The sequence below is a fragment of the Saccopteryx bilineata genome, chromosome 3 (genome assembly GCF_036850765.1).
Source record: "Saccopteryx bilineata isolate mSacBil1 chromosome 3, mSacBil1_pri_phased_curated, whole genome shotgun sequence".
In the NCBI taxonomy this organism is placed as follows: domain Eukaryota; kingdom Metazoa; phylum Chordata; class Mammalia; order Chiroptera; family Emballonuridae; genus Saccopteryx; species Saccopteryx bilineata.
The window spans coordinates 49,947,158-49,969,796 of NC_089492.1; the positions used below are offsets into that span (position 1 = coordinate 49,947,158).

A 22,639-nucleotide genomic window follows, 5' to 3' on the forward strand; every position below is an offset into this window, starting at 1 on the left:
AGCAATAGTTTAGTGTTTTCTGTGAGGAATTCTTTCATCAAATTTATTTTTATGTTCTTTATGCTTTTTATTTATTGTAAGTGATATTTTGAATATTTTATTTTTAATCATCTGTTTCTGACACATAGAAATATATTTTTATATATTGATATATTCTGTAATGTAGCTTAATTTTCATTTTTTATTTTATTTATTTATTTTTTTTTAATTTTATTTTTTAATTTTATTTATTCATTTTTAGAAAGGAGAGAGAGAGGAGAGAGATAGAGAGAGAAGGGGAGAGGAGCAGGAAGCATCAACTCCCATATGTGCCTTGACCAGGCAAGCCCAGGGTTTTGAACCGGCGACCTCAGCATTTCCAGGTCGACACTTTATCCACTGCGCCACCACAGGTCAGGCTTATTTATTTTTTTATTAAGTGAAAGGAAGGGAGGCAGGAAGGCAGAGAGACAGACTCCTGCATGTGCCCCAACCAGGATCCACTGAGCAAGCCCCCTACAGGGTGATGCTCTGCCCATCTGTGGCCGCTGCTCTGTAGCTCAGCAACCAAGCTATTTCAGTGCCTGAGGCAGACCATGGAGCCATCTTCAGCACCTGGGCCCAACTTGCTCAAACCATTTGAACCATAGCTTCAGGAGGGGAAGAGAGAAAGAGAGAAGAGAGAGGGGTAAGGGTGGAGAAACAAATAGTTACTTCTCCTGTGTGTCCTGTCCAGGAATCGAATCCAGGATATCACCACGCTAGGCTGATGCTCTACTGCTGAGCTAACCATCCAGGGCCTTAATTTTCTTATTAATTTTAGTATGGCTTTTTGTACATTTTAAATTTTTTTACAAATAAAATTGTCATTTGTAAATAATGTTATGCTATTTCTTGCAAACTGTATGTTTTTTCTTCTCTATTGCAATAGCTATGACCTCCAATAAAATGTTAAATATGTTATTGAGAGCAAACATCATTCTTTTGCTCAATATATTATAGGGAATGTTTTCAGTTTTTTTACCATTAAGTATGATATTAGTTATAAGTATTCACAGACGCCCTTTATTGGATTGAGGAAATGCCCTTCTATTCTTTGGTTACTGAGATTCTTTTTTTCTTTATCTTTTTTAAATGCAAGTTTATGTCAAATTGTCTTAATTTTATTTTAGGATATATGTATAATTTTATAACAAAACCACTATTTTGGCATTAGTTGATTACAGTGATAGCAAGATACTCTGACATAGCAGCTCTAATAAAACAATTACATTTTGTATTTCCTGAACAGAAATTCAAGTTATCTCATATCCATTACATACAACTTACCTGTAATCATTGATGCTACAAATCTTGATTTATATACCATTTAGAAAGGAGTTGATACTAAAGGATTAGAATAAATATTGCAAAGACTACAGATTTCTTTTTTAGGAACTTCTGTTTCTTTTTCCCCTACCTCCTCCTCAATTATTTTGCCTTAAAATAAACTACTTAGAGCTAGTGTGAATAGCAGCAGTATCCAAGGAATATCACACTTAGTTTTTGTTAAAAAGCAATATCTGTGCAATGCATATTTTATACCATAGGCAAAAGGAATAATTATTCTAGTTTTAACTTCTGCATTAGACTTTCTTTAAAAAAATAATAAAAGCATTCCATTAAGTTCTTCTAGATGTTGTTATTGCTGTACATTTGGTGGTGGGTCACTTTTTGTGCTGTAGTTGCTTTGAAGGGATCTTCAAATATCCAATATTTCTTATAGTGTTCTTTAGCTAAGAATTCACATAACTCTAATGCTTTATTAAGAATGTCTCCTTGTTGTCACATTGGTTTTCTAACCTATCTTCATATATATCCACAAGAAAGGCTGTTAGGTAGGAGGAAGCTATGACTTGAATATAAATCAAGTAATTGATTTAACAGATTGAGATATTTGGAAAGACCATAATCCTGCAAAATCTCTTTCTAATGGATCCATGCAATTTCATTATGTGGTACTAGTGTGATTATTTCCAGAATGTACTGGAATTCTCTCTCCATTATAGCATAATACTCGGAACCAGTGACATTAGAAATCATGAAGTATCTTTACCAAATTTATTTCTCATGTCCTCTTTAAGAAGTTGACCTACATACTGCAGCTCATTATCCCAAAATTTAAAATCCTGAATAAACCATGGTTCATGTTCCCAGGCATAATATTCCTTTGCATCCTTCTTAAGCATATTAGCAATAAACTCCAGCTCCTGAAATGGATTGCTTAGTCATCCTACTATTGCCTATGATGCCAAACTTGATATTTTGGGGTTGTTCTTCAATTATTGCAGTGTTATAGTTCAATTCCTCATGTAGATCTTTTCCAAGTGACTTTTAGAAAACTCTCTGAAAATGTTTTATTGTATAATTGGCTGCATATAACTCAGTAGCATCTTTGGCTAGTTTAAAATCTCGTTCACTTTTTTTTAAATCATGTAGCAGAACAGCCCAGAAATAATAATAAACAGCTCTAAATTCTTTACTATAAATGATCTGGCCTACTGGATTAGGGCCATCGTGCTGCCGCGCTGGATCTGTATAAACCCATTATGCTCTGTCCCTAAACCGGATATAGGTGTTGGGCGAGTAAAGTCTGTGGAACCTGTCCTGCACAAAGAACGTCATTGCTTGGACTGCTGTCACTTCTTGCTGCTGCTGGTAGCTGTTCTTGATGATCAGACTTACTGCCCCTTGGTCGCTTTCTCCGCTCACTCAGTGGAGTAGAGGGGTTGGCAGTGGAGGATCCGCCCAGTCTCAATTTCTTTCTTTTTACATCCTTGAGACCATTTAAAAATTGATTTTGAATGCCAAATAAAGCTTACCAGGAAAAGATAAATAAATACCACATGATCATGTATTATGTTTTTTTTAATTATTAACATTATTAGTTTTAATTTGTTAATATATATATTATTAAGTTTCTTCTTTTTTAAGTTTTGGTAAGATTTTTTCCCTAATACTTTTATTCGATAAAACTAACTTGTCCATTCATGGAATTTGATATGTTATGATTTCATATTATTCAATTCAAAATGGATATAAAAATTTAAGTATTATATGTGTATATGAAAAATATTGCCTCACTTGACTTGTGATGGCACAGTGGATAAATCCAGGACCTGGAATACTGAAGTTGTTGTTTGAAACCCTGGACTTGCCTAGTTAAGGCACATATGGCAAGCAACTACTGCAATCTGATGCTTCTTGCTTCTCCTCCTTCTATCTACTATCTAAAAAAATCAATTAAAAAATATTGTCACAAAAGAGTGATGCAAATAAACATGAACAGGAAAAGTAGCTAAAATAAAGTATATATATATATATATACACACACACACACACACACACACACACACACACACACTTTTTTTTTTTTTTTTTTTGTATTTTTCTGAAGCTGGAAATGAGGAGAGACAGTCAGACAGACTCCTGCATGCGCCCGACCGGGATCCACCCGGCACGCCCACCAAGGGGCCGATGATGCTCTGCCCCTCCGGGAGCGACCACTGTAGTGCCTGGGGCAGAGAGGCCAAGGAGCCATCCCCAGCACCCGGGCCATCTTTGCTCCAATGGAGCCTCGCTGCGGGAGGGGAAGAGAGAGACAGAGAGGAAGGAGAGGGGGAGGGGTGGAGAAGCAGATGGGCACTTCTCCTGTGTGCCCTGGCCAGGAATCGAACCTGGGATCTGCACGCCAGGCCGACGCTCTACCACTGAGCCAACCGGCCAGGGCCAAAGTATAAATTTTTTTATGATTTAAAGAGTGGAGAAACTATATTTAGGCTAGTATAGCAAAAAAGTGTATGAGTCTCCTCTTAGCACCAAGAAAACTTTAGAATTTTATAATAATAAAAGTGGAGAACAAAACCATTATTTTTTAACACATCAGTGAATATATTAGGAGTATTACCTGTTATTGTGAAGTTTAAATTTAATATTTCAAAGGAAAATTAAGAGTAAATTACATTAATAGCTAATATTTATCAACATTAACAAGTCCAAAAAAATGTCTTTAGAAAAACTTAAAACAGAAGTCAAGAAATTTATTCTAGTCTTTTTTTTTTTTTCATTTTTCTGAAGCTGGAAACAGGGAGAGACAGTCAGACAGACTCCCGCATGCGCCCAACCGGGATCCACCCGGCACGCCCACCAGGGGCGGTGCTCTGCCCCCCAGGGGGCGATGCTCTGCCCATCCTGGGCGTCGCCATATTGCGACCAGAGCCACTCTAGCGCCTGAGGCAGAGGCCACAGAGCCATGCCCAGCGCCCGGGCCATCTCTGCTCCAATGGAGCCTTGGCTGCGGGAGGGGAAGAGAGAGACAGAGAGGAGAGCGCAGCGGAGGGGTGGAGAAGCAAATGGGCGCTTCTCCTGTGTGCCCTGGCCGGGAATCGAACCCGGGTCCTCCGCACGCTAGGCCGATGCTCTACCGCTGAGCCAACCGGCCAGGGCAAGAAATTTATTCTAGCCTTAATGTTAAATATTACCAAATAGTGAAATCTTGGAAAACCAGAAATTTGATACCCAAAACTCATCTTTAAAAAATAGATACTGCTTGACAAGAGGTCGCACAGTCAGCCTGGAATGCTGAGGTCACCTGTTTGAAAACCTGGGCTTGCCCAGCCAAGGCACATACAAGAAGCAGCTTTTGTATGTTTTGATGCTTCCTGCTCCTCCACCACCACCTTTCTCTCTCTCTGCTCTCTCTAAATTCAATAAATAAATAAAAAAATTTAAAGTTGAATAAATAAATAATAGATATTATTAGATTTAAGTTTTAGTTGCAGTTTTGAAAAATAGATCGTATCAATAACGATACTTCCAATTGTAGTATTTACCAAAAGTCTTTGTAAAGGCAGAGCACAAAAAATCTTTTTTTTTTTCATCATGGAAAATTATAGTATCTAAAAATAGGGTTTGCCAGTAGGTTGAAACATGACATTATGTAGAACTTTGAAACAAACAATACCTTGTATTATTAACTATTATAAGTATGGTTCATAAGTATAGTCCATTTTGGATAATAAAATAAAATATTACTTTTATAAGGTTGTTTACAGTCCTTACTTTTGCTGAAACCATCTTTTAGTGCCCCAATAACTTTAGACAGCTATCTTACTTGCAAAACTCTGGCTTTGATATAAGTGAAATAAAAATCTATTTAATATCTGACTTACTTGATATAATTGAGCATAATAAAGTATAATAATGTAGAATGCATTAGTCTAGAACACTCTGGCATTCCGCTTAATGGGATGTTGTGTTTTTGTTTTCTGTAGGTGCACCAAGTGACCAGAGTAGTGGCACCTCCTCTCCTCTTTGTGACAGTGGCTTACATCTCAACTATCATCCCAACAATACAGTAAGATGACCGAAGCATGATTCATATTAATAAGCATAAAAACATATAAAAGCCCCCCCAAATATGTATATTTATAGTTTGTAAAACCTGCTATTGAATCTGGTTTGAAATCCTTGGTTGCTTCAAAATTTAAGTATTATGACAAGCCAGGAAGGAAAAAATAAGGTCAGTTATGTTTTAATGTCACTTTTCTCCTCTGAGGTTGATAAACTATAAAGATTTTTTTAACTTCAAGAGGTCATATATAACATCTTAATCATTTTATAACATTTCATGTTTTTATAATTTTATGCTTTAAATGATTTGCATGATTTTTATCATCTTTCTACTAAAATTATTTTGCTAAAAGTAGCTATTTCATTTGTAATATTTTTAGAATTTCTTAGTTCTCTTCATGTATACCAAGGAATTATTACACATTATATTAAAATGTAATAAATGTAAAACTAAATATTTAATAAATTTAATAATAATTTAATAAATTTGATAAAATTAGTATGTGTATTTTTATATATATTTAATAAAATGTTATATATTTACATTTCCCACTTGTATTTTGGAATAAACAAGTTTTATTTGAATTTTATAAATATTTTTGAAACTATATATTTCACCCTTTAAAACATTGAATCATTCTAAATACAAAACAATTCTTTCTGATTATATATAAGACTAACAATTATCTGTGTGCTCAGAAAATGAAGCCTAGTAGAGCTAACTTTAAAAGGCCTCTATTTTTTCCCCTAAATATTGTGATATATAGGACATATAGTATCTTCTTCTGACTTGTATGGTTTATCTTCTATTTGAAATTATTGACCTAATTGTAGCATTTAACTTCAGAGTACTTTTTTTGAACATCATCAGGGCATGAATAGCCCTCATTATACCTAACTGCACAAGTATTGTTCTTTAGTTGAATGCCTTAAGTCCCCAAGTCTATGTATGTATATATGTATGTATGTATGTATGTGTATATGTATGTATGTATGTTTTTCCTGAAGGATCTTTGGTAAGATCAAGTGTTACTTCTACAAGTATAACCTAACCATATTTAAGCTAGCTTTTTATTTTTCTTGCCAGAGAAATAATTGTTACATAATAGGTAATATTAAAATGCTAATATTCAGAAGATGGCAAGACCTGAGTGACTTAAACATTGACTAATAGAAAAATAAGTTTATATACTCTGTGCTCTCATCAGCTTCCTTCTCAATTCTCCATACTTACAATTTCCAATAAAATCTTTACCAACTGCTTTGCTGACCTCTTCCCTTACACTCTAGATCAGGGGTCCCCAAACTTTTTACACAGGGGCCAGTTCACTGTTCCTCAGACTGTTGGAGGGCAGACTATAAAAAAAACTATGAACAAATTCCTATGCACACTGCACATATCTTATTTTAAAGTAAAAAAACAAAGCGGGAACAAATACAATATTTAAAATAAAGAACAAGTAAATTTAAATCAACAAACTGACCAGTATTTCAATGAGAACTATGGACCTGCTTTTGGCTAATGAGATGGTCAATGTCCGGTTCCATATTTGTCACTGCTAGCCATAATAAGTGATATAACGCGCTTCTGGAGCCCTGCATGCATCCCGCGTCACCGGAAGTAGTACTGTAGGTGAGCGACTGACCACCAATGAAAGAGGTGCCCCTTCTGGAAGTGTGGTGGGGGGGCTGGATAAATGGCCTCAGGGGGCCGCATGTGGCCTGCGGGCCATAGTTTGGGGACCCCTGCTCTAGATGCTCTAAATCTTTTGATATTCATCCAGTCCCCTTACTGGGGTGGTATGAGTACCACCAGTGGTTGTGAATGCTGACTTCACCTAATTCATAGCTGACCTTCCTTGTAAAGAATCAGTGTCTGGTAATCAGGGCTCAGTGCTCCCTGCTCTAGTATGGCTGGAACCAGGGATTTTGTGATAGAGGTGTAAAGGCATGATCTTGGCAGGTGACATTGAGTCTCTTTTACAGGAACCCTCATCTGTGACCAAGTTACTTCCTGCCTCAATTCCATTCTTCCCTTAGTCCTGAGAGTTTCTCCTGAGAACTTTCCCTTCACAAAATTCAAAAGAATCTCTATCTCAGCTCTGCTGGTAAAATAAGAAAGAAGAGTTAGTTTACATGAGTGTAGGAGAAAATTGTTTGGGAATATTCTTACCTCTAACTCTTGTCCATGTACCCTTAAACTCCTATATAATAATGAAAAGTTGAGAAGTCAGAGTGAAAGGACTATAGGTAAGAATCATTCCAATTTGTTTCTTACTCATTCCATTGACATAAAAAAAGGTCTGTGGAATTTTATGAATGGTGCCTCTGTGTGCTTGCTTGCTATGTGTTCTCTTTAAGAAAGATATAATTAAATCAAGAAAATAATCTGGTAATTCTATAACATAATTGTTCCAAATAAATTTAGCCATATAAAATTTTTTTAAAGTTATCAGAAATTTTTCTTATTGGAGTTCTATTTTCTTTCTTCTCCTTTTTTTTTTTAACAGAGACAGAGAGAGAGAGAAGGACAGATAGAGACAGACAAATAGGAAAAGAGAGATGAGAAGCATCAATTCTTTGTTGTGGCACCTTAGTTGTTCATCGATTGTTTTCTCATATGTGCCTTGATCGAGGGCTCCAGCAGAGCAATTGACCCATTGCTCAAGCTAGCGACCTTGGGCTTAAGCCAGTGACTATGGGGTCTTGTCTCTGATCCCATGCTCAAGCCAGTGACCCTGTGCTCAAGTTGGTGAGACTGCACACAAGCCAATGACCTCAGGGTTTTCAACCTGAATCTTCTGCATTTCAGTCTATGCTTTATCTAGTGTGCCACCGCGTGGTCAAGACTGTCTTTTTGTTTTCAAGAGGCACATTTTATTTCCACTTTTAGCACTGTGATTGAACATTACTTTGACACTGTCAAAGGTCTTTAAGTGTAAGGATACTACTAATCATGATTTTAGACCAAAAAAATTAATACAAATAAAACATACTACAGGTTGCATGCAAGCTAGATGGGTTAAGGCAACTGAGGTTGGAAATACAATGTTAGGGGGACTCCCTAGTTCAGGGTGTCTCTTGGTCAGTATCTCATTATTGGGAAAGTGGACCCTACTCTAAAGCTAAATTCCTCAGATACTGCTGGATGCTTCAATTCTATTTCTCCCCAGCAAAGTGAGTCATAGGCTTAGATCAAATAAGGCCTACAGTCCCCTCTACAGAAGTTCTTCCAGCTGATGAGCCCTTGGTCTCAGGGAGGAAAACTGAGATAGTTCTCCCCTGGGGCTCACTATGCCCCCACCCAGAAAGTTGCTAAACCCCTCACCTGGACCACACAATAGGCTCACGGGGACCTACACTTTAAATATCTGTAATCCAAGCCTCTCACCCTTCCCTTTGTGGAACCTAGCCCATCAAGGCAAGATATCCAGGACCTGGGCTGGCTGACTATGAAGCTCTACTCTATTCAATACTCACAACCCACTGTTCTGGAACTGATCACAAAAAACGGACCTTACTTCAACTGGGCTTGTTGTGATGAGCCCTCCTTTAGGACACACTGCCAGCAAGGACTTTAGGTCCTAAACCTATGCTCTCTGCAGCTGGCCACTGGATGTGCCAGCCCTGGGCCTCTTTGGAGGGAACCTGTGCAGACCAAAGGGAGACACTGACTGTGACTGTCCCTCAGCAACCTTCTTGGAGCTACAAGCAATTCAGAGTTTCTGGCTGGGACCAGGTGTACATGAAAATACCAACCTGCACACCTAGACTGACTTTATCCCCACTCGTTCTGGGGTAATGTCCGCAGAAAGCCTAAATTCCCTGAGCTCTGTTTCCTGCAGTCTTTGCTGGCTGCTTGTTAGGATTGGCCACTGAAAAAACTAGTTCCTGTGGCAATTCAGAGATTAGGAGGTGATATGTGTGGCTCCTACTCCTCAGCCCCAGGTTTCAGTATGTCCAGACATTTTTTACAACCTTCATTAGGGTGTGGCCCCAGGAGTTCATTGGGTCTTTCCTCTGCAACCCCAAGTGTGGTCTGTCCACAATCCAGACAGTTTCTTCTGAGTCTTCCATGAGGCAGAAACACCAGCCATAGACTTGGGATCATGTGGGGTGAGGGACGTGGGAAGCTTCATGCTCAGTAACAAAAAACTGAGTCAATGACATGCTCCCTGCTTCCTTGCTGACTTCTCAGAACAGACCAGACTTTGTAGGGTAGGGTAGTATAGATTTCCAAGGGTGGGGCAGTTGCTTTTCTCCAGGCTGATCCCACAAAGAGGGGACTGCTCCACCCAAGAAAGATGGTGACTGCAGTATTGGAGAATGACTCAGCACAGGGGTTCTGGATGCCATCCCCTGCAGTGTCTCTCCCTAGGCCACCAACTTCATATTCTCCTCATGCATCTCTCATCCTCTCAGCTTTCTTCACCAGAGCCCTGGGTAAGTGGCTGTGAACTAGGTTTTCTTCACTGGCCCTTTAAGATGGACCCTGCATCTCTGGGAACTCCTGTCTCTTTCTCACAGACAGAAACCTTGGCTCTTTCATCATCAAAATACTGTGTGTGTGCTTTTTCTTGCCTCTGGGACTCTAGCCTAGGGTGCTGGCCTGGGGTTCAAGACCCACACCTCTCAGGATGAACCTCCTCACAGTAAGAGTATCTCTGGACCCTCAGCCATGCCTACTCCTGGAAGCAGGGCAGCCCATTCTGAGTCTCTGCCTTTCCTACCCATCTGGTTGTGGCTTTTTCTGTGATCTTTGGTTATAGATTCCTCTTTACTTAGTCCAAAGTTGGTTTTTCAAGATGATTGTTCTTAAATTAAGTTGTAATCCAATTTGGTCCTGGGAGGTGGCAGATGGAACATCTGCTTACTCCATCACCATCTTGGAATCAAAGTTATTAATTTTAGTGTATAGAATCAATTGGTTTGCCAGGTAAGGTGGAGAAAAGCAATTACCTTTATGTTTACCAGGAGACTTATATTTGTATAATCATTTAACCAGATTTTTGGAAACACTGTTTTGCAATTGTATATTTAAGGAATATTTTCTATGCAAATCTTTAACAAAATCTGAATCAGCATTTTTCTATCTATGCAATTCTATTTTGGTGAGATGAATGATCTTGAGATCATTTTATGACAATATACCTTATAGTGTAAGTTTTGGAAAAAGTGTGTAATAAAATAAAGATTATATAAATGCTACTTCTCCATTTATCTTATTAATAACAGGAAGCAATATTCTTGGCACTGAAGAATAAATCTCTTGAAAAGTAGTTATAAGCCTTAAAATCATAAAAAAATATTTGTGTTTTTAGGTCATCTTATATACAATTAAAAATAACTTTAAGAGAAAGAATAGAAAACAAATTGATATTACATTTTCATAACTTAAAGACAATCTTCATAAAATATTAGGTATTCTACTAAATAGTAGATCTATAAAATAAAATATATTAACCTTGATTAGTTCAATAGCTGAATTAGGGCTTATTTATATATTTTTTTAAATGTTTATTTATTTATTTATTTTTAGAGGCAGAGGGGTAGAGACAGAGAGAGAGCGACATAGAAGGGCAGGGGTGGTGCAAGAAGCATCAACTCCCATATGTGCCTTGACTGAGCAATCCCAGGGTTTTGAACTGGCAACTTCAGTGTTCAAGGCCGATGTTTTGACTACTGTGCCACCACAGGTCAACCTAAGGTTTATTTATACTTTTAATATGGAGGAAACATTAAAAAAGTGACATTTTACAACTTTGGTACCTAAAGGGATCAAGTTGAGATGCTACATTAAAGTCACATGTATTTCCATGTATACCAATCTGTAAAGTCTATAAAATATAATTTGTGGAGCATCATACTCATCTATTGGTGATTATCATTGTCTTTAATATTTTATTGCCTATGTCTTTTATGTTCTTTTACATTCTCTACCCCATTTGTTTATAAACATATAAAGTAAAGGGAACTAATTTTGCTTAGCAAGGAAAATGAGGAACCATGTTTAAATAATTCTCCTAAACTTGCATAGCAATATTGTAAAATAATCAAGATGCAAATCTGAATTATTTTTATGACTTTATTTCTGGTTATAAATATTAAATTTTGTGCTTTGATAGATGTATTGGACCTCAAAACAGAAAGATGTCGGTCTGTGTCTTAACACTGTCATTTGCTGGCTGGATGACTTGGATAAATTTTAGACTGTAGAACCACTCAGGAGTGGGCCATCTCAGCATTGTACTACAATCCTGCAAGAGAGTTTGCACTGATGTAGACTTAATTATAAGGCAGCGTGGTGGGACCTGAGACACTCATAATATCTATGGTTAGTTCTAGCCTGAGCACAGAAACCTAATCTGTTTATTCTAGTGTGTCACAAATGATTACTATTTCTTCAAGTGCCTCTGCAAGAAAGGTGGAAAAACAATACTCTAATAAATCTTAAAAAGCTTTAGGTTTCTTTTTAGTAAAAAGAGTATTGTGATAGGCTTATCTTAGGAAATTGGCACAATAAGGCAAAAAGAGTTTACATAACTTACCTCTAGGTTAAAGTACTAATCCATTGGGAAATTGAAACTTTGAAACCTGTTGGTCTGATTCTGATTTGGAGCCCAAGTTCTCATCATCCTGTTGTACTGTCACCCAAATAGCCCCATGCTGGCCATCTACAACATCTGACATGAAGGTCAAGAATAAGATTAATATGAAACCTATGTTTCTACTTTTGCAATAACCAGATAAGCATTAAAAGCAACTGTCTTCTTTCAGAAGATAGGTATCTTACACTAAAGTCTTCAGTAATTACCAGCAGGGGAATCTCATGAGTGGTCTTAGCCAGTTCACCCTTCCAGGTGTTCTACTGTTCTAAGGATTTTTACTGCTCACAAAAATTAGGGGATATTTCAAAATGAATATGAAGCAATATAAAAAAGAAGCATTTGATTTTTTTATTAAACAAGAACATCAGAGAAACGTACAACAAGTCAAAGAAAGTTGTTCAGTTATGCAAATGAGATGCAAAAACAACTTTTATTTCATTGGTGAAAATGCACTATACAAAGGCTGAAAGTACTGGAGTGTAGCCGGGCGTGGTGGCGCGCGCCTGTAGTCCCAGCTACTCGGGAGGCTGAGGCGGGAGGATCGCTTGAGCCCAGGAGTTCTGGGCTGTAGTGCGCTATGCCGATGGGGTGTCCGCACTAAGTTCGGCATCAATATGGTGACCTCCCGGGAGCGGGGGACCACCAGGTTGCCTAAGGAGGGGTGAACCGGCCCAGGTCGGAAACGGAGCAGGTCAAAGTACTGGAGTGTCAGTACATTCCCTGATCCTCTAATTTTTGTGAGCAGGAGGCTTATATTTACACAATTAGTGACAACATAATAATGCCAAGGAGCATTCAAACTTTAATGATATATCTTTTTTATTCCTTAAACAATTTAAAATAAATTAATATCTGAAAGAAAAAGTTAATAAACTAAGAATTTTAATATGACTAAAATAGAACCTCTTTCTGACATCATCATTCAGAAGTTAGAGAATACAGAAATCAGTACCAATAGTTCCTGAGTAAATTAAGCATTGGACATTTACAACTCATGCCAACTTAAATACAAATATAATTCCATGATCTACTACCATGAAAAAATTTTAACACTGAAGCTCATATATTGATAGAAGCATAAATCAACATCAATCAAAATGTTCAAATTTTATTCAAATATGTCTCTTCTATACATAATAAAAAAATTCAAACTTATAATAAAACATAAAGTACATATATTTTTAAATCAGCAATATTTGATTTAATATGACATTAAAACAATACAAGAAAATACAAACATTCTATAAACATGAAGTTAAAACAATGGACAAATATTTCTTTGAGATGTTTTTAAAAGTTGTTTTATAAGAAAATTCAGTATACTCAGAAATATTTGCAAGTAACTAATAAATCACAAATACTTATAAGTGTTTTGTTCTTACAAGATGCTGGCTAGTTGAATTAAGTACACTTATGTATTCATTGCAATTACAGTTTGTCTCATCTTTCCCATTTGTGGATGATTTTAGTTCTGTCACACATTTATTTTTTTCTTCTGTCTCCGCTTGATTTTTTTTTCATGTTTTTCTGCCATTCTTAATCTGAAATGCAGCACTTCTTAATTTTCTTACAGAATTTCAATAATAAAGAAGTTAACAAATACAATTTTATTGTCAATGAACATGGATTACTTCTTGTGGTAGCCTATAAATATCTTTTTATTATTTAGAAGGAAATATATCCCCCAAATAAAAATAACTTGTGACATAGAACTTGAAAACACAGGAAGTAAAAAAATACTGAATGTTGGTATTCTTTTCAGGACACATTATCATGTTCTTCGTGGCCAACATCTCCAGGCTTGAGATGGGAAAAACGATGGTGTGACCATAGACTGATCCCTCTACTTCATTCTCGTTTCTCTCAATATGTGCCTGGGACAGATTTGAGTCGGTGAGTTTATGTTACTAAGTTCTTCTGATTTACTGTTCATTGAAAAAGAGGCCTTTTGTCAAACTCTTATTTAACATCGTATGCCTTACAATTTTTACATTCAGTATATTTCCAATAGTACAAAAAAAAACTAGAAAAGAAGTAGAATATTCATGAATTTGGTTTAAAAAATATTACATAAAACTCTGACTTTAATACTAATTTTATAATTGATTCAGTATCTTTAATAGAAATAGTTTTATTGAATTTTGTATTCCTTTTTGTGTTTTTAATGATTCTTTTTCTAAAAGAAATTGTATATTCTATTCAATAAGAAAAAGTTATTTTTATGTAGTTTATAATATTCTCATATTATTATCTTGTGAATTAAGTATACGAACACTAATGATGTCTTCTTTTTCATTCTTGAAATTTGTTTTTTCTCTTTTATCTTAGCCAGTTTTGCTAAGAAGTTATAAATTTTCTTAATTTATTGTTTTTCAAAGGACTAATTTGAGACTTTGTTGAAGTTTTTTGTTATGGGTAATAATAGTAAATCATGAGATTCTGCTTCTTTCTTGAATGTTTCCATTCCTTCAGTTGTTTGGCTTGAATTTTTATTCTTACAGCTTCTTGAAATGTAAGTTCTAGGGGTTCAGAAATTTTTCTGTAAAAAATGGTATAGTAAATACTTCAGTCTTTGAGGACACTAATGTCTCTGTCACAACAATTCAACTATGTCCTTTTATAATAAAAATTTCCATACACTGCCTTTAAATAAATGAACATGGTTCTCTTTCAATAAAACTTTATAAGAATAGATGACAGGCTAGTCCACAGGCCATAGTTTTGCCCAAACCTCATTTGATTATTAATTTTTCAGACTTTTTCCCTAAAATATATATTCAGAAGTAGACTTTCATCAAAGTTCACTTTATTGTACCCACAAGTTTTAGGATTACATCATGATTTATTTATAGTGTTTTTGAATATAACATTTTTTATATTTTTCTGAATTGTTCTAATTTCTACAGTATGCATACATATCTTCTGACACTACTGATATTTACAATTTACCACTTTGAATAAAGTATAGAAATATTAATTCTATTTAAGTCCATTTATTCTCCTCAATTTGTAAGTTTAATTTTCTTAATTTCCTATATATACACCAAGCACTAATATCAAATGACTTTTTTGTGTGTGCTAGTTATCAAAAGAATTTTAAGAACTCATGGAATAAAGGGATACTCTATTTTACAGGTTGAGGCAAAAGTAGGTTTACATTGTAATTATATGCATTTACTCTTGTACTATCATTTATTAATTATTGTATTATTTAACATATGAACAACTATAAACCTATTTTTGACCCACCCTGTACTTAACCCAATGTTTACCTACTCAAACATTTTTTTTTTCCTTCTGAAATTCCAGGCCTTCACTTAACATTTTCTTTCTGTTTAATTTTTGTTTATCCATTCCTTAAAGGTGAATTTGTTAGTATCAAATTACTTTAGTTTTTATTTGTCTGAGAATATCTTATTTCACCTTCATTTCTAACAAGAGTTTCCATGGCTATAAAATTTGTAGCTGACAATTCTTTTCTTTCAGTACTTTAAAATACCATGTCACTGTCTTTTGGACTCTATTGTCATTCAAATTGGTATTACCCTATAAGTACTATGCTATTGTTTGCTGGCTGTATGATGCATTCAGGTTATTTTTTCCTTCTTCTTCATTAGTTTTCAGAAGCTCAAATATGGTGTGTCTTGCTATGGGTTTCTTTGAATTTATTTTATCTGGGCCTTACCTACTTAAATCTATACATTTATGACTTTCACCAAATTATAGAAATATTTGGTCATCATTTTTTAAATACTTTTTCAGTCCTACTTCTTCTTCTCCTGTTACTTTGTTGATACAAATGTTAACTCCTTAATTATTGTTCCACAGCTCTTGGGAATCTTTGCTTCCTTTCTTCCTTCCTTTTTCTCTTTTTTTTTTCTTTTCTTTTTTTTTCTTTTCTTTTCTTTCATTCTTTCTTTTTTCTTTTTTCTTTCTTTTTATCTTTCTTTATTTTCTTTCTCTCTCTCTTTCTTTCTTTCTTTCATTCCTTCCTTTTTCTTCTCATTTTTTCTTTCATTTTTCTTTCTTTTTTTATTTTCTTTTTTTTTTGTTGTACAAACTGAATAAATTTCATTGATCTATATTAAAGTTCACTGATTTTATCCTCTATCATATTTACTCTGTTATTGAATGTATTCAGTATGCTTTCATTTGTTGTTGTTATATTTTCTGTTCTGTTATTGTCCATTCATACACTTTATAATCTGTATTATTTTTCCTGAAATTTTTATTTTTTCATTAATTTCAGGAGAACTTGCAATTACTTGTTGAAACATTTTTATTATGGCTGCTTTAAAATATAAATACTTGTCAAATAATTTAAATATCTCATTTGTCTCTGTATTGGTGTTCTTTGATTGTTTTTATTCTCATTCATATTGTTATTTTCCTGACTTTGTTAAAACCACTGATTAGAAAAAAATTATCTGGACTTCTTTTGGTTATTAAATTTATGAGACTGTGGATATTATTTAATCTTCTTTTTTAAAGCAGACCATCCATTTGTTGAGGTGTGGTGTGAGCACTGGATGGGTATATATGCTGATACCATCCCTACAAAAGTATAATACCTACAGACACTCTCTACTTGCATATGGTTGAGGTGTAAATCCAGCATGCCCCTTAACCCTGCTGACAATATTCTAATAGAAGTCAGGCATCAACTTGATCACCTCATTATCTTTGACCAGAGTGTCAGTTCCATTCCTCCTTTTTCACTCCTGCCACTGGGAGAGTGAACATTGAAGACTGATGCTCATTATTTTATTTCTACTGGATGATGGAAAAAGAGAAGTTCAGCTCACCACAGAACTGTGCTGAGAGGAAAAGAATGGAGGAAATGCTGAAAGAAATCAGCCTCTCCACCCATCATTTGCTTTCATCCTGGTGATGACAGATGAGAGTGGAGGCTCGTCTCCCTGCTGGGTCATGGTAGTCAGCATGGGAAGGGAGGCAGAGAACTGACTGCCTACATTTCATACTACTTTTCTCAGTCTAATTGCTGCAGGGCGAGCGTGGAAGTTCAGTTTCCCACTACAAACCACTGACACTATCCTGGTATTGTATTGGATGCTGCTGGTTTCTTTCAAGTGGGGGGTGGAAGATCAGCTCTCTGCTTGGCCCTCTGAACACCCCCAGATGGGGAATCAGAGAATGGGTAGAAGACCAGATTTCTTTTCACCTATGCTGAAACCTTGGGGGAAACGAGAAAGTGTCTCTAGTGATGTTTGCCTGGATTAGGACAGAATATCAAAAAGATCTTATTATTTTAGAGTACTTATTTCCCAGTCTTTTAACCAGAGAAAATAGACTTTCCCGAGCATTGTTTTGTCTTGCTATTGGTGATTCTGTGTTAGAAGCTTTTGGAGCACGCATCTAAGGCATATAAGAGGCAATAAGAAAACCCAGGGGACTTACCCCCTCATCATTTTCAAGTTCTGAGGAAATTAGCTTTATCATTTTACCTTTTGGAGACCACTTATTCTTGCTGTTGGGGTCTGTACAAGATTCTTTAGTTGTTAGGTAACACCGGGAAGAAATGGGGATACTTTTTCTTGGCAAGAATTGAAAGTTCACAAGTATTCATGTTTTTTAAAAAATTTACTTACAAATATTTTCTAAATTTTTTACAAGTACTTATTTCACCTATGGAATACTTAAAAATGTAATGTAAATTTTAAGTTACTTTACAATTTCTTAATTATCTTTTTTTGTTATTGCTTTTTAGTATAATTTTATGCTCAATGATTTCAATCCTTTAATATTTATTAAGGCTTGATTTTACAATATATAAATAATTTTGATAAATGTTTCACATGTATTTGCAGATAATGTGTATTGTTATTTTTTTAGTGCAGAATTCTATGTATTTCAAGAGGTCACATTTATTCATTAAGGTTTCTGATCCTCTATCATTGATGATGTTTTTGTCTGTTTAATGTATTAGATCTTAAGAGAGGTTTATTCAAGTATTTCATTGATAGTGGCTTTATGTATTTTTAGTTTTAGTTTTGTCAATTATGCTATATATAATTAATTTTACATTTGGATACTAGCAGATTTGAGATTTTAAAACTTCTTAATGAACCTTTTATAAAATGTTTTGTATCTCCGAAAATGTTTTTGTTTTGAAGTCTCCTTTATCAATAAGATAATTACATCAGCTATCTGTTGGTTAATATTTATATTGTATATATTTTTTATTTATGTTACAGCTCTTCTAAATATTAATATATAATATGTCTCTTCTATGTTTGTTTTTTGTTTGGTTGGTTGGTTGGTTAGTTTTAATCCAAAGTAATAATCTTAGTCATGTAATAGCATTATTTATTCTAGTCACTTTTAACATAATTACTGACATATTTGGGAGAATATCTACTTTTTTTTTTTTTTTTTTTTTTTTTTTCATTTTTCTGAAGCTGGAAACGGGGAGAGACAGTCAGACAGACTCCCGCATGCGCCCAACCGGGATCCACCCGGCACGCCCACCATGGAGCGACGCTCTGCCCACCAGGGGGCGATGCTCTGCCCATCCTGGGCGTCGCCATGTTGCGACCAGAGCCACTCTAGCGCCTGAGGCAGAGGCCACAGAGCCATCCCCAGCGCCCGGGCCATCTTTGCTCCAATGGAGCCTTGGCTGCGGGAGAGGAAGAGAGAGACAGAGAGGAAAGCGCGGCGGAGGGGTGGAGAAGCAAATGGACGCTTCTCCTATGTGCCCTGGCCGGGAATCGAACCCGGGTCCTCTGCAGGCTAGGCCGACGCTCTACCGCTGAGCCAACCGGCCAGGGCAGAATATCTACTTTTTAATATTTGGTTTTTTATTTAACACTCTAGATTTTTTTCATCATTAAATATTTTATCTTGAGTTAATTGTAGATTTTACATACTGTTTTAAGAAATAATACAGAGAGCCTGACCAAGCAGTGGCGCAGTGGATAGAGTGTCAAACTGGGATGTGGAGAACCCAGGCTTAAAACTCTGAAGTTGCCAGCTTGAACATGGGCTCATCTGATTTGATCAAGGCTCACCAGATTGAGCCCAAGGTCCCTGGCTTGAGCAAGGGGTCACTCAGTCTGCTTTAGCCCCCCCTGGTCAAGGCACATGTGAGAAAGCAGTCAATGAAAATCAAGGTACCACAATGAAAAACTAATGCTTCTCATGTCTCTCCCTTCCTGTCTGTCTGTTCCTATCTGTCCCTCTCTCTGTCTCTGTCACAAAAAAATAAAAGAAATAATACAGAGAGATTTTATTTATCCTTTATCTATTTTCCCAAGTGGTGGTGACATCATTTTTTTTTTTTTTTACAGAGACAGAGAAAGAGTCAAAAAGAGGGATAGATAGGGACAGACAGACAGGAACAGAGAGAGATGAGAAGCATCAATCATCAGGGGGTTTTTTTGTAGCATTTTCGTTGTTCATTGATTGCTTTCTTATATGTGCCTTGATCATGGGGCTACAGCAGACTGAGTAACCCCTTGCTCAAGCCAGCGACCTTGGGTCCAAGCTGGTGAGCTTTGCTCAAGCCAGATGAGCTCACGCTCAAGCTGGTGACCTCGGGGTCTCAAACCTGGGTCCTCCACATCCCAGTCTGATGTTCTATCCACTGCACCACTGCCTGGTCAGGCGGTGGTGACATCTTGCAGAATTGTAGTACAATACTACATTTAAGAAATTGGCATTGATAAAATCTACCACTCATTCAGTATTCATGTGTTTAGTTTCATGTAATTATGTTTAGTTCTATAGAAATTTATAACATGTGCATGTTCTTATATTCACCAAAACAGAAATGGCGTAGAAAAGTTTATATACTTCTTGAGTCCTCTTATTGCCCTTCCATAACCATGGTAGCATCTCTCCATACCCACCATGTCTTAACTCTGACAACTAATAACTGTTCTCCATATATATTTTGTCATTTTAAGGACATTCTATTAATTTAATCTTATATTATATGATCTTATTGAATTAAATATTCTTATTTAACATAATCCCCTGACTATATTTCTAATTACTTACATGCTCAATTGTTAATTTTCTGAGTATTCCATGGTATGTATATTTTTAAAAATTAGTCATTGAAAGATAATCTAATGGTTTCCAATTTTTGACAATTATAAATAAATATTCTGCAAATGTGTATAGATTTTTGGTAACATACATTTTTATTTCCTTGGGTATATTCTCAAGAGTTCAATTACAATGTTGTATGATAACAACATGTTTAGGTTTTTAAGAAGCAGCCAAATTCTTTTCTAGAGTGGCTATACTATTTTATATTTCCACTACCAGAGTATGAGTGACCCACTTTCTGCACATCCTTGTCAGCATTGTTGTTGTTACTATTTTTATTTTACCATTCTTATAGGTATGAAGTGATATGTCATTGTAACCTAAATTTGCATATTGTAATGAGGTTGAACATACTTTCAGGTGCTTATTTATCACATGACATTTTCTTTGGTGGGACATCTGTTTGTATCTTCTCACTATTTTGTAATTGGTTATTTTTTTGAGCATATATATATATTCAAAATAAAAGTTTTTTCTGACAATACACATTAGTTTTTATCTTTTACTTTTTGATCATTTTCTCACTTTTTGGCAATAGTAAACAGTTTTATTCTTTAATATTTCTTTTATTATATTATTATGCATACATGTTTTAGTATTATTTTAGTTATTACCTAAACATTACACTATATGTCTTAATTTATTTGGGATTCAATAGCAAAATACTACAGAATGGATAGCTTATAAACAGCAGAAATTTATGTTTTACAGTCCTGAATGCTGGAAGCCCAAGGCCAAGACACCAACATAATTCTGTTCTCTAGTGAGGGCTGCCTTCCAATTAAGAGCTGGCGCCTTCTCTTTGTACTCTTACTTGGTAAAGGGGGCTAGCAATCTCTCTGGAGCCTCTTTGATAGGGTACTAATCTCATTCATGAGGAATTCAGTATTATGGTTAAAGCATTTACCAAAGATCTTACCTATTAATACCACATATTAAGCATTAAGCTTTTCATGAATGAATTAGGAGTGGAGAGGACACCCAAATTCAGATTATAGCACTATATGTACATGACTTATTAGAATTTAATATAATTTATTATTTTTTTCATAAAATGCAAGAAACCTAGAACAGTTTAAATAAATTTTGTATTCATTTTCTGTCTTTAGCTATATTTTTGAAATAATTATATGTGTAATTTAAAGTCCTCAAGATCATAGTTATATTATTATTTTACATAACTATTTATTCAAATATATATCCTACATTTTTCTGTTTCTTCTTATTACTTTTTCCATTTTTCTTCTGCCTTAAGTACTTAATATTTCTGTTAATGCTAATTTGTGTATATTTGTTTTGTTTTTACTTAAGAAAATTTATACAGATTCATCATGTAGAAGTGTTTAGCTAAAACAATATAAGTAAAAAAGTAAATAATTTAGGTGAGTCCAAATAACTGTTTATGTTTTTATTTTTATGACAGCTCAACACATCAAGAACTTTTAACAAGTGAGTTAATTGCATTCAATAAATACTATAGTAACAAGCAATTATGAACCTAGCACTATTCACAGAGTAATGGCAGCAAAAGAGATACCACTGATCTCTCACCTAGAAATTTCAACAGATTGAACAGCTATAAGTCAGCAAAGGAACCCCAGCTGGGTTGTCACAGGCTTGTCTGAAAGATCTACTCTGTGGGAAGGGAAGAGGTTGGGGACAAAAGATAAGAACCCCTCACAGTGGAGCTCCAGAGAGGGAAGAAGCCTGGTTTGTCTTTGTTCTCTTCTCCTGGGGCTCCAGAGAGAAGTAAAATTGGGACGGTAAAGGTCTTCTTCTGTGAGGAAGAGGACAGAGATTGACAGCACACTTAGAGAACTGCTAAACCAAAGCAGCAGCTGAGTCCAGGTATAAGGCAGAAGACAAAATTCTAAGAAACTGCCAGTGCTCCAGTGATCTGCTCAAAGCCTGCACTTGGGACAGACAGGTTTACCCTTAGACCCAGCCAGCATGAAGGCATCACTCCACACATAAAAGGGCCAACAGCATTCAAGACACACAACAGGAGTCCTGAGGAGCATAAAAATAACCCTCAAGAAACATTCTTAGATCAAGGAGCTCAAGTAGCCTGAAGGTTAATATCACTGATCCCATCTTCCTCATAAAAATGCCACAACAACTGTGGGAGTCAGAACAGAGCTACCTAATATACAGACAACAGGGACAAACAAAGAAATATGACTCAGATAAATCAACAAAAGAACTCAGAAAAATAATTAAATGAAATGCAAGTAACGAAACTACCAGATACTGAGTTTAAAACAATGGTTATTAGGCCTGATCTATGGTGGCACAGAGGTTAAAGTGTTGATCAGAAACACTGAGGTTACCAGTTTGAATCCTTGAGCTTGCCTAGTCAAGGCCCATACAGGAAACAACTACTATGAGTAGATACTTCCTGCTTCTCCCCACTCTTTTTCACTTTACTTCTTTCTCTCCCTTCTCTCCAAAAATCAATAAATAACAAAATCTAAAATAATGGTTATTAAGATATTCAATGATTTTAGAGTAAGAATGAATGATAAGAGAATATATATTCTTTTCAAGTGGTCAAGATACATTTTCTAGGATAAACCATGTTAGGACAC

The 22,639-nt window shown here is 35.6% G+C and overlaps 1 protein-coding gene and 1 pseudogene across 4 annotated transcripts in view; one reads left to right on the plus strand and one right to left on the minus strand.

The window, feature by feature from the left end:
- The window catches only part of SNTG1 (syntrophin gamma 1), a 617,538-nt gene that overhangs the window by 386,754 nt on the left and 208,145 nt on the right, over positions 1–22,639 (plus strand). For all 4 annotated transcript variants that reach the window (XM_066264652.1, XM_066264655.1, XM_066264653.1 and 1 more), the window contains 2 exons: positions 5,292–5,374; positions 13,741–13,871. In XM_066264652.1, coding sequence (XP_066120749.1) covers positions 5,292–5,374; positions 13,741–13,871 — 214 coding nt within the window. The remainder of the gene's footprint in view (positions 1–5,291; positions 5,375–13,740; positions 13,872–22,639) is intronic.
- On the minus strand, positions 1,661–2,643 carry LOC136328582 (protein farnesyltransferase/geranylgeranyltransferase type-1 subunit alpha pseudogene; annotated as a pseudogene).